The sequence below is a fragment of the Phyllostomus discolor genome, chromosome 6 (genome assembly GCF_004126475.2).
Source record: "Phyllostomus discolor isolate MPI-MPIP mPhyDis1 chromosome 6, mPhyDis1.pri.v3, whole genome shotgun sequence".
NCBI lineage: Eukaryota > Metazoa > Chordata > Mammalia > Chiroptera > Phyllostomidae > Phyllostomus > Phyllostomus discolor.
Window position 1 is genome coordinate 135,576,668 of NC_040908.2, and position 18,356 is coordinate 135,595,023.

The 18,356-nt window shown below is 47.4% G+C and overlaps 1 protein-coding gene across 1 annotated transcript in view; it reads right to left on the reverse strand.

Moving 5' to 3' along the window:
• SERGEF (secretion regulating guanine nucleotide exchange factor) overlaps positions 1-18,356 on the reverse strand; it is a 184,276-nt gene that overhangs the window by 53,627 nt on the left and 112,293 nt on the right. Inside the window, 1 exon segment of the mRNA XM_028517714.2 lies at positions 7,934-7,970. Coding sequence (XP_028373515.1) covers positions 7,934-7,970 — 37 coding nt within the window.

An 18,356-nucleotide genomic window follows, 5' to 3' on the forward strand; every position in this document is an offset into this window, starting at 1 on the left:
GGGCATTAGGTGCACCCAGGAGGAACAGGAGGTCCACAGAGAGGAGAGACGGCAGAGATGGCAGCCATTGAGTAAGTGGTATTTAAGGCCCACCCAACCTGAGGCCTGCGGGTGCTTGGGGGCAACACCGTGAATCTAGGGGAGACACCATGGTGCCACCCAGGCTCAGGACGCTCGCTCCTACGGAATAACAGAGTAGGCTCATGGGACTGACTATGTGGTCGCTGTCAAAGCTGCCCTATCTGCACATGGTCCCCTAGGTGCTATGCTTTGTGGAGAGACTGGGATGGGGCTGGCCTCTGACCCCCCAGGTAAGTACTATTAGTACTAGCTCTGCTGTTGGTCTTTCCAGTCTTCTGAAGTCACTGCAGGCTATAAGCTCAGGTGATGCTGCTTGATATACTAATTAAGCCAAAGCCCAACCTGTGCAGGGAGGCAGTACGATGCAAACCTCAGAGCCAGCTGCTGTTAGTCTGAATCCTGGGATCCAGCTCTTTGAGTTTCCGGTTTCCCATTGAGAAAACAGGGACAATTATCCATACACTTCTACCTGGCATGGTGACAATTAAGTGAAATGACATAGGCAAAATTTTCAGGTTGGTGTTAGTACTTAGTAGGTACCCAACTACTGTCAGTTCTCTTTTATTCTGTAAAAAGGCATTATCTTTTTTTAAAAAACCTTTTATCTTCTGTAATTGTCAACGAAAGTGTCTTGCTAAATAACCCATCACAGACCCACACTGACACACAATAAAGTCACTGTCCCTCAGCATGCCATGGGAGACTGGCCCGGCTGACCCTCAGCTGTCATGCCGGTTGACCATTTGTCCCTCAACCATGATTCACATTAAAACCTTCCTCCTTCTTAAAAAAAAATTTTATTTATTTATTTTTAGAAACAGCGGAAGGGAGGGAGAAAAAGGGGGAGAGAAATATCAATGTGTGGTTGCCTCTTGCATGCACCCTACCAGGGCCCTGGCCCACAACCTAGGCATGGGCCCTGACCAGGAATCGAACCGGCGACCCTTTGGTTCACAGGCCACACTCAATCCACTGAGCTACACCAGCCAGGGCAAAACATTCCTTCTTTTTGTCCATGTTGATCCCTCAGCACAGAATTGTCTTTACCCTTCCTCCACTCAGGAACCACCTCTTTCACCAGGATTTCCAAAATTAATCATTCCTTCCTCTTCACTCTTTCTCCTAATTATTATCACTCTCTGCTTTGTAGTCATTCAGTCATTATTTATTAAGTGCATATTATGATCCAAGCTTAATTCAGACCCCTCTTTCCCATTAAATATTAGCGCCATGAGGTAACCAACAGTGGATTGCCATAGGCCTCCACAGCATCCAGAATGCTACATTATCAGCTGCCAGCAAGCTAAGGAGAGGGAAGGAGGCAAGTATTGTAAGATCCATGCAGTGTTTAACAAAGACGTGAAACACCTACTGCGTGCAAGGCAAGTGTAGACAGTTAATGGTCTATCAAGACGTACAACACAGTCTGTGAACACGAGGACAGACAAGCGGAAACATTCCTCAGATGGGGATGCTAAGGCCCTGAGGAAAAGAGCAACTGCCCAGAATCATACCCTCCGCAGAACTGCCTCACTCCAAAAGACTGAAAATACCCAGCAAGGAGGTGGCACAACTGGAACTGTCACACATCACTGGTGGGAGTGCAGACTGGTGCACTCTTTCTGAAAACTATTGAGCAGTGCCTACTAATGCTATACTTATGACCCGGATATCCTACCCTTAGTTACACACACAAGAGAAGTCAATGCATATATTCACCATAAGGCATGTATCAGAATGTTCACAGAGGTTCTAGTCACAACCCTAAACTGGAAACAAACCAAATGCCTGTCGGCAGTGAAATGGATAAGTTGTGGTGTGTTCACAGAGTGTAATATGACTGAGAAACAAGAAAGGACTATTGCCACACACAGAATGGAAGATTCTAATAGACACAATGTGTTGAACAAAAGAGTACACGCTGTATGAGCCCATTTATATGTATGACGTTCAAGCACAGGCGAAACTCATCTCCAGAGACAGGAGTCAGAATCCTGGCCACGTCTGGGGCAGGGCACTGACTGCGAAGGGTATGAGGTGGCCTTCAGGGCTAAAAACATCTGTGTCTTGTGCTGGATGGTGGTGTCTTAGGTGTGTACATCTGTAAAACCTCAGCAAACTGAACCTTTAAGATTTGTGCACTTTACTGTGTACACACACACACACACACACACAGTACTTCAATTTAAAAAGTAAAACAAACAAAACCACCCTAAGTAGTTGGTCACCTATCAGACTGGCAAAAATACAAAAGTTTGTTACCATTTTCTGCCAGGGGGACATTAGACATTAGAAGCAGGCACTCTTACATGGCTGGGGGAGTGAAAAACAGTATAATTCCTACGGATGACAATTTTGCAGTATCTTGCAAAATAAATACACTTAGTCTTTGATATAATAACTTCACTTCTAGAAATTTATACCACAACTGCTCTCTCCCACACCTGAAATAAAATATATGAGGTTATTCACTACATCATTACTTGTAATAGCAAAAGGCTCAAAATGACCTAAACGTCCATCAACAGGCACTAGTTAAACAAACCATGGCACACAGGTACCCTGGAACACTATGCAGCCATAGTAAAGAACTAGGGAGGCTTTTATACGGACATGGACAGATTTTCCAGATATGCATAAACTGCTGAAAGAAAGAAACCAGACACTAGAAAGCATGTACGGTAAAGTCCTGCCATGTATATAAAACGGGGGATAAAGGTGTATCTTAGTACTCACTCACATATGCAAAAAGAATCTAGAAGGATACAGAGGGAACTAACAATAGGCATCAGCTACACATGTGCTGGGAGGGTCTGGAGACACTGGGCAGGTGCAGGATATGGAAGGAGGCAGGTTTTACATTCTAAATCTTTCTGTGCTTTTTTAAAGTTTTGAATCGTGTACATGTGTTATTTTTAAAACTATATAAGTAAATTATTTTTTTTAAAGTAGTAAAGGACAATGGAGCGGGAGGAGAAGGATCCTAAAAGGTGGTTTTCCAAAACAGTGCCATCAGTTTCGTGATTTTTTCTGGTTACTATGCAGAGAACTGCTTAATCTGAAGCGAAATAGATCAGGCTGGATATACAGAAGAACTTGCCAACACAAAGAAGAACTAACCATTGACATATGTGGATGAAATGATGTTATCTGGTGGCCTTAGACGCAGGCCAGACTGTCACTGCTGTGCAGGAAGGCTCACTGGGTTACCGCCTCTGAGGTTAGAGGCTCGGGTTAAAGACCCAGCACGCAGATGCCTCCTGACCACCCCATGACCTGGGTGGAGCACACCGCCCAGCCTAAGCTCAGCTTCCCCCACCTAGAAAACGGGGCTGGGCTGACGATAGAGCCACCTCACTGAGTCGCTGTGAGGATTAAATGGATACCACACTCTGTCCATCACACCGCGCACAGGACCACACTTGTCGGCACTAGGTCTACACTCTCTACAAGGCCCTGGGGTTTGCAGGGACCGCCTCTCGGAGGAGCAGCCAGTGTCAAAACAAGGAAAAGAGTTCTGTCTATTAAATGCATACACGAAACCGTGATGGGTTCCAGGCCAAGATCAGACATTCTTGCCTCACACATATTACAAAGGCACAATGACTGGAACTCTTTTGTGAAATGAAAAAAAAAAAAAAAAAAAAAAAAAACCCTTGCATGGATTATTGCTCCAACTTGATAAAAGAACTGCTTTGCTTGGAGGAGGAGGGCAGGAGGCCCCATACTTTCCTACCACATATCTACCCTGTAACCATGCCTGTCTGCTGAGCCCAAGCACTCCAGGAAAAGGCCATCAGTAAAATCCTTTCCAAGGGTCTGTGCAGAGCGGGGAGAGAGGAAATGCAGTCAGCTCTTTTTTCTCTGCAGGAAGGGAAGGCTGAACAACTGCACATCAGGAGAGAAGGCAAACAAATTGCCCATTCAAGCCAAAATAAGCCGCTCCTGGGGGGAGTAAAACAGCTGGAGTCGATTCAGCCAGACACGGAGGTGAGGGCCCCGAAGACAGGGCCAGGCCTGGGGAGCCGGCCTCTGCCAGGCAGGGATCTTCTGAGCAAGTGGTGGCCACTTGCCCTCCTCTCACCTCTGCTGACCTCAGTCTGCGCCCACGAATGGGAGCCAGGCAGCCAGCTTTGTCAGAGGTGGAGGGAAATCCTGGGTGGACAGGAAGAAAGAAAGGAAGCCAACTAGTGAACCTGCCAAGTGAGTGAGCACCTGCTGAGCACCTTTTATGTGGCAGGCACTGAGCAGGCACCAGACATACCTGTGCCATTTGGAAAAACCACTTGCAGGGGTGGGTACTGTGACGGCGATTTTACCGATGACCAGTCAGACTCCGTGAGGAAGAGCAAAGAGCAATGGTACGAAGCACATAACTGGAGAGCGGCCAGGCCAGCCATGGCCAGTGGCCTCAGCTCTCTCCTTCCTACTTGTCACTTGAGTTGTGTCTGCCCAGCTCCAGCAATTCCTTTGTCTAAAGCAAGAACTCACCAGCCTTTCTAGCCACAGGGGCGTCTGGGGGCAAACACAGAGCATATCAACAAATGCTTCTTTGGAAAAATAAGAGCCAAAGCAAATTGCAAAAGAAGAGGAAAAAAAGAAACCTGAAAGCAAATGAAGCAGCAGAGTAGAACTGTCTTGATGCCCTGACAAACCTGAAACGTGGCTGCTGTGGAGCTTGCCTCAGGCTGGACGCGCAGGTCCCGCATCCCCATCTGGGACAGGGGTAGCAGAATCCTGACCTGGGACAAATCAGGGCTAGCAGTGTTTCCAGGGTTGTTGGGATTCCCAGGTCCCTGAGCTGGAGTCACCAGCCTCCAGTGTGAAAACCCATTCTGCAGCTGTGCTGAGCTCCTGCCCCGGACCCTCACATCTCAGGGGTGGGGGAGAGGGGAGACACTCCTCTCTGTCTTCTGAGATTCCCACCCCGGGTCGCAGACCTTCTCACAGTCATCTTAAAATTAACTCCTTCCTTGAAGTCTTAATAAATAATAAAAAAAATCAGCTAACATTTGAGTCTTTACTTTTGTGCCAGGCAGTTAGTACTTTACTATGAGGTCAATAATATATTACAGATGAAGCAATCAACACAAAGAGGTCAAGCCACTTGCACAGGTTACATAGCTCACCAGTGGAGGAAGCAGCATTGGAACCCAGTGCCCGTGCGCTCCTTCAGCACCCCCCACAGTGCCTCCGGCCTGAGGATCTGCGAGTGGAAAGGGCAATCTGGGAAGTCAGGCAGACAACTCGACATTTCCCCTACTTGTCCCTGGGCAAGGGACCTGGTTAACCTGTCCAGTCTCCCAGTCTCAGCTGTCTCCTCTATAAGGCAGATGCAATAAATATACTTTGTGGGGTTGTGTCCAATCTAACACAGAGCAGGTCCTCAATTGCGTCCTTCACTCGTCTCTATTTCACCTCCCTTTCCAATTTTGACCATCTGTCCCACTTTCATTAGACACTAAGCAAGGGTTGGCTTCTTCATATTCCGTTCTAGTCTATTCTGTGACCACTTCGAGCCTACAAAGTGTGGGACCCAGCCCCAGGCACTGTGGGGCTGGGTTCCGGGGAACGGGACCGAAGGCGGGGATGTCCATCTACAGCGGGCAGTGGCAGAGGCTGCGAGAACCAGGCTTTACGCTGGCAGGAACTCTCCCCCTCCAGCTTGTCTCCCTCTTGCTGGCCCCCTGCCAGGGCTCACAGGCACTTCTCGTCGCTTCCCAGGGCACAGCTTGCACCCTGCAGGGCACCCACCGACGGCCCCACTCCCCCTCTCCTGGGGTGGGCGCCTCTGCTCCCAGCTCACATGCAGGCGCACAGACAGGTTCAGAGCCCTGGGACCAGCCCCCCCTTTCTGGAACCTGGAACCGTTCATTCAGCGGACTGTGGGCCATACCCCAGGCACTGGGGACAAAACGGAAGACGACAGGTCTGCCCTCAGGGAGTTCGCCCGCTCCCCTGCCCTCTGCTGTCTCTGATGTTCTCCTCACTTGGGTAACACGGGACACATCTTTCCCGAACATTATTGTTTCTCTCTTCCAGCGAAGAATTACGTCACTAGAACAGTCACCTAATATGCGAGTCTTCCCCCCTCACCCTGACGAAGAGAAATGAGAAACAAACAGTTATAAATATATATATGTGTATATGTATGTATTTCTTATGCACCCCCTATTTACCAGGTATTTCACACACAACAACAATCCTGCAAGGTGCGATTTTCCCCATTACGCAGATGAGGGGAACACGGAGGCTCACGCCAAGATGGAGCCTGTTTGAACCAAGGCCGTGTGCCTGCAGAGTCTGTGCGCTTTCTACAGCCCCGGGCTGCCTCTGGCCCCCTCCTTCATTTGGATTTTGTCCTCTCCCATGTCTAGGTTCCCTGCAATCTTCTTGTCTGTGCCGTCCCAGAGGAGGCCAGCCTCTCACAGACCAGGGACAGCAGCAGCAGCAGCAACATCCCAGGCACTACCTCTGATTCTGTGATGAGTTTGTCTTCATTACACCCTGGCTGGAGCAGTTCCAGGACTGCTGCAAAGCATGCAGGTTTGCTGATCCGTTTTTCTCGCTCCTTCCCTGACTCTGGCCCCCTTTTGCTCCCCACCCCCAAGGCTGGCCGGCAGCCTACCAGCCTGCTGCCCTTGGTTCTGCCTCCTTGCATGTTATGCTCCGGCTGGCAAAGGAGTCCTTCGTACTGCTGCTACCCCAGGCAGCCGAGCCAAGAGTGCTTGAGTCTCTGCTAGGTGCCAGGCACTGCTCTAGGTGCCCCAAACAGGCAAGAAGCAAAAGGAAAACACAGGGGCCTGGCTCGGGGTCCGAGGCTAGGAGAGAAGCAGACAGGAACAGACACCGCAGGCACAGGGCAGACGGTGAGGGCGCTGTGATGGAGGCCTCAAATATCAGAGCTGTGGGGAAGCTTGCTTTCCTGTTTGAACCCCTCCATTTGTAGATGGGGGAACAAGAGCCCACAGGAAGGCAATTATATGAACAGATGTCATGTAATAACAACCAGCACTTCTAAAACCCTTACTAGGAACTAAGTACTGCTCCACGCGCTTTACCTGTGTGAACTGAACGCCCTTAGCAGCACTCTGAGGCGGGCACCATTGCGCTCCTCATTTAAACATGAGAAAAATGAGGCACCGAGGGGTTAAGTACCTTGTCCAAGTTCCCATGGCTCGTAAGTGGCAACCTGTGTTGAACTTAGGCAGTCAGGCCCTACATTGTTGTCTTTCTAATGTACTGTGAAACAGAGGCAGAGTCTACCTGTGGAAGTAATAAGAAGGCTTCTTGCAGGAGTAACTCATAGGCCTGGTTATAAAAACAGTGAACCTTGGTTATCCAGAATCAACTAAGAGGAAACCTTAATTAATCAGAGGCTTCAGCTGAGAGCTCCCAAACACTGCAGCGTACAAGGCAGTGAGTGAACAGAGCCCCTTATTCCCAAAGAAAGAGTCAACCAAGAGGAACCAGCTTGATGGAAGGGACTTATTCAAGGAAGGAGGAGCAGCTCAGTCCTCTTCCCCTTTTATGTCAGGCTTTCCACACGTGCTGCCCCCAGCCAGTGAGATCTTTAACATCCTCAATGTCACTTCTTGAGGTAGGGAGACCAGCTCAGACACCTCAGAAAGATGCCCAGTGATGTGGACTGAAATTTTTAGAAAAGAAGGTTCTAGTAAAGCCTTGGTCAATCAAAGACTTCCATTTCCCAGAATCTCCTCTCACACACACACACATGCACACACACACACACACACACACAGGCACCCTGGTCTCTGGTTCACCAAGAGTCTTCTCCAATTTTGCCGCATGAGTTTCAGAATAAACAGTTACTAGTATACAAGCTACTCACCAACCACGGCCAGATTATGTTCTGAGCCACAAGAGACCTATAAAAAGAAAGTAAGTTATATTAAAGAAAGAAAATGGACAGATATTTCAGCTTTCATATCTTATGATCACAGCTATTTTTTTGATAATACTAACATTCATTTTTGGCAAATTTAGGAAGTAAGTAGAAAGGGACACCATATACAAAAGCTGACCATAATTACAACATACTCACAACTACATTTTAAAAAATGATTAAAAAGCTGGATGAAATACACCAAGATGTTAATTTGTTTTTAGGCAGTGAGACCATGAGTGATTTTTTTCAAAAATCCTTTCTCCTTTCTAGTTTTCAGTATTTTCCAGACTTTCTATAATGAGCATGTGTTACTATAAAAATAGAAAAAAAGGCAATACAAATGACACTTTTTGAAAGCTGAACTAAGAAGAACATCATTCTCATCTGGACTGATAAATGGGCAGAAAACTTGGTGGAAACAGACTCGTCCAAGGACAAATGTTTGACTTTTGTCATTGGCTCACTCTCCCTTTTACCTTCCAGTCACACAAACACCTGTAGTTCTCCGAACGCAACACGTTCGCTCACACCTCTGGGCCTTTGCACATGCTGTTCCTCTGCTTGGACTAATCTCTCCATGACTGCCTACCTAGAAAACCTCCACGTGTCCTTTAAAATCTCAGAGCATCCACTGAGACTCCTCTGCAGTTGCTTCTAGGCAGCCTCGAGCTCTCCTTCCATTGCACAACTTATATAGACTCCCCCACTGTGGCAATTATCTTGTGGCCTTTTACGTGTTTTCCTATCTCCTCCCTCGACTGCATGTGTCTTGAGAACAGGACTAAGTCTCCTTTGCCTCCGCATTGCACGGTTGGACTTACAAGGCCAGGGGCTCGGCTAACATCTGCTAAGTAAGAGAAGGAATGAAAGAACAAAATCCATAAAAGAACAAATACCTAATTTACAAAAGACGACCATGTGGGGTTCTGAATCCAGTGTCCACCCACTGAGAGACCCCTTGTGCCTTCCAGTCTCTGCGCACCCCTACTGCTACCAGGAGGAAGTGACTGGGAATGTAAAAGCAGAAACCATCCTCCAAGTACTAATTAAAAGGAGCTCAACACTCTGGAGAAGCATCTGGTGACCTTTATCAGGATGCTCGCTTCAAGCTCCTGGCAAGAGGGAGTCTTCAGGTACTCCAGGAATGTTAATGCAGGAAGGGCCTTGAACATCTCCTAGTCCAATCTTTCTACATTATGAAGAGAAAACTAAGGCTTGGGAAAAGGACAGAACTTGCCTTGGGCGCCAGAACAAGTATGTGTCAAAGCTTAGACTAGCCCTGGCCAGTATGGTTCAGTTCGTTGGGTGGCATCCCACAAACTGGAAGGTGGTGGATTTGATTCTTGGTCAGGGTACCTGCCTAGGCTGTGGGTTCAGTCCCTAGTACAGGCACCTACGAAAGGCAACCAGTCAGTGTTTCTCACATTGATGTTTCTCTCCCTCTGTGTCTCCCTCCACCTCTCTAAAATCAATAAGCACGTCCTTGGGTGAGGATTAAAAACAACAACAACAACAACGACAGCACTAAGACTAGAACCACTCTGATTCTCTTACAAGTTCCTTTCCTGATGTTATAGCTTCTTACTCTTTCCCAGTGAAAACTACTCGGAAGTGATATTCAAAGGGAATCAGCATAGGCCCCTGACAGTAACAGGGCCAAAGGCTTTGAGCACTGAAGGCCAAAGAACACACTGGTAGGCGAGAAAGGGCAGCAAGGCGCCTGAGGCTCTTTTCCTTATAAAATCTATGTTTCCCAGATCCCAGCTCCTACCCATACTTAGGAGGACTCCCTGACAGTGCCTGGCAAAGATGCACCTGTATTTTTTATCCCGGTGAAGATTCCCAGGCTGTCCAGTCTCAGGTCCTTTGAGACAGGCTCTGTGTCTAATTTATTTGAGAGGCTCCCACCGTGAGGTACCCAGGGCCACACACAGCACGAGTTCATGACATGCTTCCTGGTATACTGAGGCTGGTTGCCTAGGTTCTGTCATAGGAAGGTGTCTAGGTTGAAAAACTGGAAAAAACCTAGATATCTAACTTTAGGGGAATGCTTATGCAAATTATGATCGCGCCACCTGGTGAACTATGATACAGACCTGGAAAATGATGTTTACAATAAAGGAAAATTCTCATGATATCCTGTGAACTGAAAAATAGCCGAAAAACTGGAATATGTGCAATGATCTGATCCCAACCCTACAATAGGCCTCGAGTGAAAGGCTGGAGAGGGCACATCGGCGTGGCGGCAGCGACGGCCTCCAGACAAGGGTTAGACAGACACCACAAGTGGGGTTTCTCCTTTTGCTTTTTCAATGCTATGTATTCTTATAATCAGAAAATAACCCATTAAAAATAAGAAAAATAACTATAATGCAGTTTCTACCACAGAGGGGAAAAAAACCCTGCCTGCTATAAAACCTGATATGTTCTAAAGCAGTGGAGAGAAAAGATTTGAAGGACATGTGACGAAATTATAAGGGCAGCTCACAGCCGCTCTTTTTTGCATGTTCTTTAGCAGTGATGGTGGCAGCGATAAAAGCAGGAATTAAAGCCCCCATACACTGAGGACTCATGTGCCAGGCATCAAGCCAAGGCACTTCCTAAACATTATCACATCTTAATCATCACAATAATCCTTTTCAGGTAGGTGTGACTTTGCTCATTTTAGAGATAAGAAACTGAGCACATACATATTAAATAGCTTTCATAGCCAGCTAAAGTGGCAGTAGCAGAACTAACACCCAGGTCTGCCTGATGTCCAAGCTCCTGTTCTGTACTGCTAGATCACGTTACTTCGTTTTTAATAAATAAAGTCATTTCATTTCACAAAATGCAGACAGAGAAAGGGCCTGCCTCTGGCTGCCAGGGTGCAACCCGGGGCTGCAGACTGCAGAGCTGACCAACCTAGAGGACCGGAGGCTTTCAGAAACAAGCCTCTGACAAATGCCAGCATCAGGCAGCAGGTGCTGCTCTGAATTAATGAGCAAGATAGTGATGAATGGATTTCGTCAAGGCAAAGTGGAGCTTGAAGCTCAAAGCTCCCCTGCTTCTTGCTGTCTGTGCATTGGCACTGAGGTCAGGAGATTGAACACCACAGGCCACAAAATCCCAGTGCTACACTCCTTCAGCAAGATTGTATCAATGACCATTTGCTTCGTATTGCTCCTGTCAGCATCTGCCTACCACCCAGCTGCAGGCAGCTTTCTAGAAGACTCTGTTAACAATGGCAGTGTGCCCGGGAGAGAGGGACTCAGAGCCAGGAAGCCGGGTGAATCCTCGGTCCTCTGCTTCCTGGCTCTGAGACCTCTAGCCAGGTGTTTATCCCCTCGGGCCTCTGTGTTCTCAGGTGTAAGAAAGTACATGACTGTGTCTGCCTCACAGAATTGCTAGAGGACAAGCAAGACAACAATCCACCCCCTCACATCCATGCACCTCACCTTTCTCACAGATGAATCTGACCATGGCATGCCCCTATATGGAAGTCTTCACAGGCTCCCAGCACTGGGTGGGTAGTATAATGCACACGGTGAGGCTTACAAGGGGGAGGAGCTCCCTGTTTACCTCTCTAGACTCATTCCCTTCCTTGGCTACCCATGAACCCTCCACCCCAAATAACATATTCCCTTGGTTCCAGTCACACCATATTTCTCTAAAGAACACTATGCGATTTCAGGCTTGTATGCATGCTATTATTCTCCTTGACTGGAATTCCCATTCTCCCACTGCCTACATAGCTAAATCCTTCAAGACTGCTCAAATATCACCTCCCTGTTGTAAAGCTGTCCCTGATTGCGCATGGCAGAGGCAGCTGCTCTGCCCTGGCTAGTCACACAGCATGAAGCACCACAGCCCTATTACACATGAGATATCTATTCATGAACTGTGCACGAGTTAGGCGTCACTGTCTCTCAGACACTCAGCCCAGTGCCTGCCTGGAAGTGTCTCTGCCAAACAGCCCAAGTGCAAGGGATGAAGGGCAGCAGGGGGGAGATATAAAGATGAGGGGCCCAGAACAGCTAGACCACCCCAAAACAAGTGTTCGTAGTGATGTGGCCACTCCAGCCCACTGGAGACAGGCACTGAGATGCACAGTGAGGGTGGGAAGGGAACAGCGCTGCAAGGATGGCACAGAGATGACAGGGGCATCAGTGGCAGAGCAGACTTCCAGGAACTCTAGCCCAGCAAAGCACAGAGACCAGCCACAGAGCGCAGCCCTGGGAGACACAGTCCCACTCTAGAGAAAGTGGGTTCCAGCTTGCTGGATGGGACCTTTAAGTAGCGGGGGACATACCTCCCCAAGGGTGAGGAGTGGCACAAAGGTGGCTGTGGAAAGCTGTCGGGACTCAGTGCTGCTCAAATGCTAGAGGGATCTTCTCTGTTCAGGCATCGCATCCTGAGGAGGCAGCACTGCAGAACACAATCTCCAAACCCCCAGCTACCAGAAGGCAGAGATCTCCCCGCAGCCCTCCTGCCAGGCTAGACTCCACCAGTTCTTCTGAGGGGAGTTGCTTGGGGACCTCCTGTGGGCTGCATTCCACGAATTGCAGCTGGATGCGGATGAGTGGGGGCCAGAATTGACTGGTAGTAGGTGCCCAGTGAATATATGCTAAAAGCATTAATGAGTTAAAAGAATGACTAAATGAATAGGCAGAAATTAGACTAACATGAAAATGTTTGCCAAATGTTGAATGTGAGCACTTCAGATCTCAGCAGTACACTTGGACCATTTCTAAAAGCAGCCAACTGGCCCTTTTGAGTGCTTACAGCCAGGCACCTGGCTAACTGCTTTGCTGTTTTATCTCATTTAAACATAAACCTGAGAGATGGATGGACTCTTTTGTTACAACTGCTCTGGACCAGGGTTCAGAGAGGTAAAGGAACTTACCCAGTGTCTTACAGCTAATGGGGATGCGGGATTCTGTGATCATTCTGCTTCAACCTTTCTGTCTTCCCAACTGTTTATTAACACTTCTTGTTTGCATATAGGATGGAAATACACAGCTCACCCAGTTCCTTACTTCCAGGGGCCCTGTGTCAATTGCCAGGGATCTAAAGGAGGAGAGTCCTAGACTCACTCACAAGGGCCAAACAACATCATCCTGGGGCTGGAGGAGTCCTCCTCTGGGCCCATCAAGAAGCTGTTCCGGGGCTTTTTCTTGGGGGAAATGGCTGTTAAGTGGCAATAAGGCTTTGTCCCCTGTCCTCCCCGTGGAAGTTGTCACTTCGTGGAAAATCCACCAGATTTTCCTCTGAGCAAGGGTAAATCAAGGCGGGGAAAACAGAGTGGGGTGGGGTACAAACAGGACTCAGGGGAAGATGCACTGAGATGCCAAGGGGAGGAAGCGGGAGCAGGGACCGCCCTCCCCTTCTCCAGAGCAGATAGTGACAGCCCAGGGACCACCTTGGGATGCGCGCGGGGCGCCTGCTGATTGGTTCCTGCTGGTGCCAATGGGCCCAGCGCCCTCAGATGCTATGACAACAAGGCGCAAGTGCGGAGGCACGTGACGCCGGAGTGGGGGAGGGGCGGCCATTCCAGAGGACTCGGAGGAGGGACGCCAAGCCTGCGCTCCCGCCTGCCTCTCCGAGAGTGCTTGGCAGGCACAGCCCCCAGGAAGGAGAAGCGTGCTGGGAGCAGCTCCAGAATGGCAGCCTCCGTTGGGGTTTACGGGAAAGGGAATGGGCGCCTCCGTGCAGCCTTTGCTAGAACTCCGCCTAAACCCAGATGCCATATGTGTAGAGCTCTGGGGAGACAACCAGAATTTCCAAACCTGTTATAAAAGCAAGGCTGGAAGGCTGGGCATGTTTCACAGGCAAAATGCAATCCTGCTAGCCAACGGAGTTTTACGCCTGGCCCAGAAATAACCCCAAATGGAGAGCGCATGGTGACAGTAGGGAGGCAGCCCTGTTGCTTGCTTCTGGAAGCACTAACCTTGGAAAGATTACCTTTCGACTCCAAGTGTCAGGGCTTGAATTTCTGAAGCCTGGATGCCAAAGGAGGTCAAAAAAATGAGACCTCCCAGCCCAGTGGTTCCATCTGTCCTCCACCTCAAAATCCTGGATTCCTTTATTTTCAAAGCACATTATATACCTTAAAAAAAAAAAAAAATGAGCCTAACACTAGGTACTACTGCCACAAACAAAGAGGTTGGGGTGGGGAGGAAGAAAGCTGATATTTGGGTAAGTGCCTGGATGCCAGGCATGCGACATTAGAGACATTAGAGAATTTTACTTCACCCGCATAGCTCACACCCTCCGCTCCTCTGAGAACCGGGACTCCGCCTCCCCACTCAGCGGCTCAGCAAGCACACCCAGAGGAGTCAAGGCACTGGCCCCAGGTCCCACTGGGAAATACACCCAGGCTGGCCTTGATCCAAAGCCTGAGCTGAAGCACTCCACATGCTGCCTTCCGCTTCTGACACTGGTGCCGGACTGCCTGCCCGTGGCGGGGCCCAAACTCCCAGTGGGGGGGATCTCCGACCCTCTACCTCCCTCCGGCTCTGGCTCCGCCCCATCAACTCTGTTTCCTCCAAGCTGACTTGATGTCCAGCTGCCACCACCTTAGTTCGGTCCTTTCACTCTAGCCCGATTCTTTTAAAAGACACGTAGGTGACATCCAGCTTTCTTCTCTTGTCATGTCGCAATCTCCTTTTTAAGTTGCAAAAGTCTCAGAGCCTCCTCACTTCCCACCGCACTCCCTCCTTTCCTGCACAAACCTCCTAATCCAGCAACACAAGTCTCTTCTCAGGCCCTGGAAAACCTGTCACCTCACCTTTGTGCGTTTCTTGTCACCACTCTCCCTTCTCCACACCATTCTAAACCTGACCAACAGACCAACCCCACAAGTCCCAGTTCAAGGCCCATTGCCTTGGGAAAGCCTCCCAGATCGCTGTGGCCCCCAAGAGGTCTGCCTTATCTCACATCCTGCCACCTGCCTTGGTTGCAGTTTGTGTTCATTGAGTCTGCTTTGTGGTGTCCGTAACTGGGGTATGGGTGGGCATACACCATGCCTCCCCAGCCAGAGTGAGGCAGTGGGAAGGGCTCTTGCTATGGAACCAGGGGGCCTGGATTTGCATCCTGGCCCTGTCCCTTCCTGGTCGTGTAACCTTGGGCAAACCTCTTTGCTTCTGTGGCCTTCAGTTGCCTCATCTTTTTTTGAATTTAATCTTTATAGTATTTTTTTCCAGTATCATTTAGTCCCCTCATACTCCCCTCCTCCCAGCATATCTCATACATTCTAGAACCCTTTTGTGGCCTCCCTTCCCTCCCCACAAAAATCTACAAAATAAAATTCACTTTGAATTGAACCCTGTTCTACAGATACATTTCCAGAACCTATAAATTATAAAAGGAAACTACAAGCATTAGGAACTGGCATAGGTTCACTATGAACGGTTCATTTCATTTTTCAACAGAGTTACTCTACAGGCAGATAAGGAGTGGGTTTTGGAAGTGTCTACTGAATCAGAATGTAACATACACAGTAAGTAGGATACAGCACACGCAGTTGAACTTGCCAGCCACTCAGATTGCTTGCTTTGCCCTCAGCACACTTCTAGGGGTGCTCCTCTTTCCTGCGTTGCCACACGGACGCTACGTGCTCCCGCTCCCTGTGCCTGTGGTTGGACATCTGTCCCAATGGGTTAATGCATGAATTGGCCCAGACTATGTGAAGTGACTTAATGTGAAAATTCTGCCCGAAAATGGCTGTAGGCTATGAGTCCTCTAGTCTAGTTGGTAGCTAGAGCACTAGCTGGAAGAAATGAACACAAGGAAGATGAGTATAAGAAGAAGCTACAGACAGAAGACTCAGAAGTGGCAGCAACAGTCAAAGTAGGGATGAATAGCTAAGTCACCAGAATGTGAGAGTTCTGGGGCTTACGAAGGTCTGAAAGGGGTGTCCAACCTTTTGGCATCTCAGGGTCACACTGGAGGAAGAAGGGTTGTCTCAGGTCACACGTTAAATTTACAAACACTAACGAAAACTGATGAGCAAAAAACAAGGTTTTAAGTAAATTTACGATTTTGTGTCGGGCCACCTTCATAGCCATCCTGGGCCACGTGGGGCCCGCAGACTGAGAGCTGGACAGCCCCGGAGGTTTTAGCTGCCTGGTGTTCTGAATGGCCTTTCAGTTGTTCTTTTATGAGGCTTCCCCTGCTTTCCCTACTTACGCCCATCCTTACAGTACTACAGTAACCTGAGAGTCCCTCTGGTCCATGCAGACTAAAAGTGCCTAACACAACAGTGCATTTGGATTTCAGCTAAAACGCACCTTTAAGTTACTTATATTCCCGGGAACAGGATGGAACCATGTGAGCTGAACAACCAAACTCAAAGACAGGCAATTAGTAGATTCAGTCCAGCCAAACACACTACAGCACGTTTCTCAAAAAAATTTTACAGTTGCCTTAAATAGCCAAGAAAGGCCGAAGTTAAAAAAGACTGCCAATACAAAGTGCTGGTAAGGACGTGGAACAAATGGAACTGTCTTCCATAGCTGGTGGAAACGGAAGTTCAACAACCACTTTGAAAAACTGTCAGCATCTGCTAAAGCTAAATAGACACACGCAGGCCAGGAGACCCCAGTGCTTGCAGTGAATCATCACTTCCATCAAAGGGCATGTACGAGAATGTTCACTGCAGCTTTATTTATAGCAAAAACATAAAATCACCCAAATATTCATCACCAATAGAATGGATAAAGGGTGGTATATTCAGAAAACATTATAACAAGGGGGAAAACCCTACTGCTATTCACAACATAGATAAATCTTCAAGAATAACAGTAAACCAAAGAAACCAGGCATAGAAGAATAAAATTGTATGCCTCTACTTATATGAAGCTCAAAAGTAGGCAAAACTAATTTTAAGTAAATAATGTAACTTCTGAAGAGATGAAAAGATTTAATCCAGGTACCTTTTAAATATGGTACTTTGACTAAAAACTGGTTTTTTTAGAGAAACTTTTGTTGTTGTTTAAAAACAAAAAGCTGCAAAAAAAGGCTTTACTTAGTGGATTTTTTTAAATCACACTAGTATGTATGTATCAATTCTGAAAGCATTTACTGTGTACTGTAGGGATCAGCAAATGAAGAAATGTAATAATGTTGCTGGGAGCTGGAGTTCTCACTGTGAACAAAAGAAACGAGCATGGGGGATGACCAAAAGGAGTGCTGTGGACACTGCATCAAAATAGAGGTATCGGGTGAACTCACAATTTTATACACACACACACACACACACACACACCTCAAATTAAACCAATATGAAATCGCCTAAAAGAAATGACACCCCAGAATCAATGAGTTCACCTGGTACATGGATTTGGGCTTTTAAATGCCATTCAACTAAGAGGAATCAGAGTTCCTTGGAGAAATGGTTGATTCTAGGGTTGGGGCGAGGAAAGAACAATTTGAGCCTGAAACATCAGTTTGTGCCAGTAACAGAGGAAGTGATCACAGAGTGATTGGGACATGTCAAAAGGATACAGAGACCAGCTTGAAGGGTCTCCCACTGGCTAAATCAGGGAGAATCTGGGCATCAAAATGAGTAATGGCAATTGTAGATTATAACTCAATCAATAAAATAAAAATTCATGAGTACACACTGAATAATAAATAGGGAGCAGGAGAAGCTGTTCCTTATAGTATGATGTCAGGATAACAAATGTAAAAGGAAAAGTTGCACAAGAAAATAATTTTGCAATAGTAACAGTTCATGCAGGGAAGAATTATTAATGGGTGGTAGAACTACCGGGCAAGTCTGCAAAGGAACAAGATATTTACATAGTCTCAAGGGATCTCTCCACAGATTACTCCTTAATTACAAAGGAGAAATGGTGACCTTATAGCAAAGCGAGGAGGCAACATCATCTTACCCACATGATCTAAATTAGCATCACTGATAATGACACGATATCACTCATTTGGTTCTCCTGCCAAAAGCGCCTAAGTGAAATCTAACCATGGGGAAAAATCAGATAAAACCAAATTGAGGGCCATTATACAAAACAACTGTCCTGTACTCTTAAAAAATATCAATGTCATAAAAGATTTAAAAAAGCTATTCCAGATTAAAGGAAGCAAAAACAAGTGACAAATAAATGCAATATATGATCCTGGACTCGCACCTGAATCAAAGTGAGTAACTTCCAGGCAAGATATCATTGAGGCAGCTGAAGAAATACGAAGATGCTCTGTGGATTAAATAACAGTAGACTATCAATGTTAAATTTTCAGAAAAGAGAGAGAGGACACAAATGTGGCAAAATGTTAACATACACTGTGCCTGGGTGAAGGATTTGGGGAGTTCTTTATATTATTCTTGTAACTCTTCCATAAATTTGAAGTTATTTCAAAATAGGCTAAA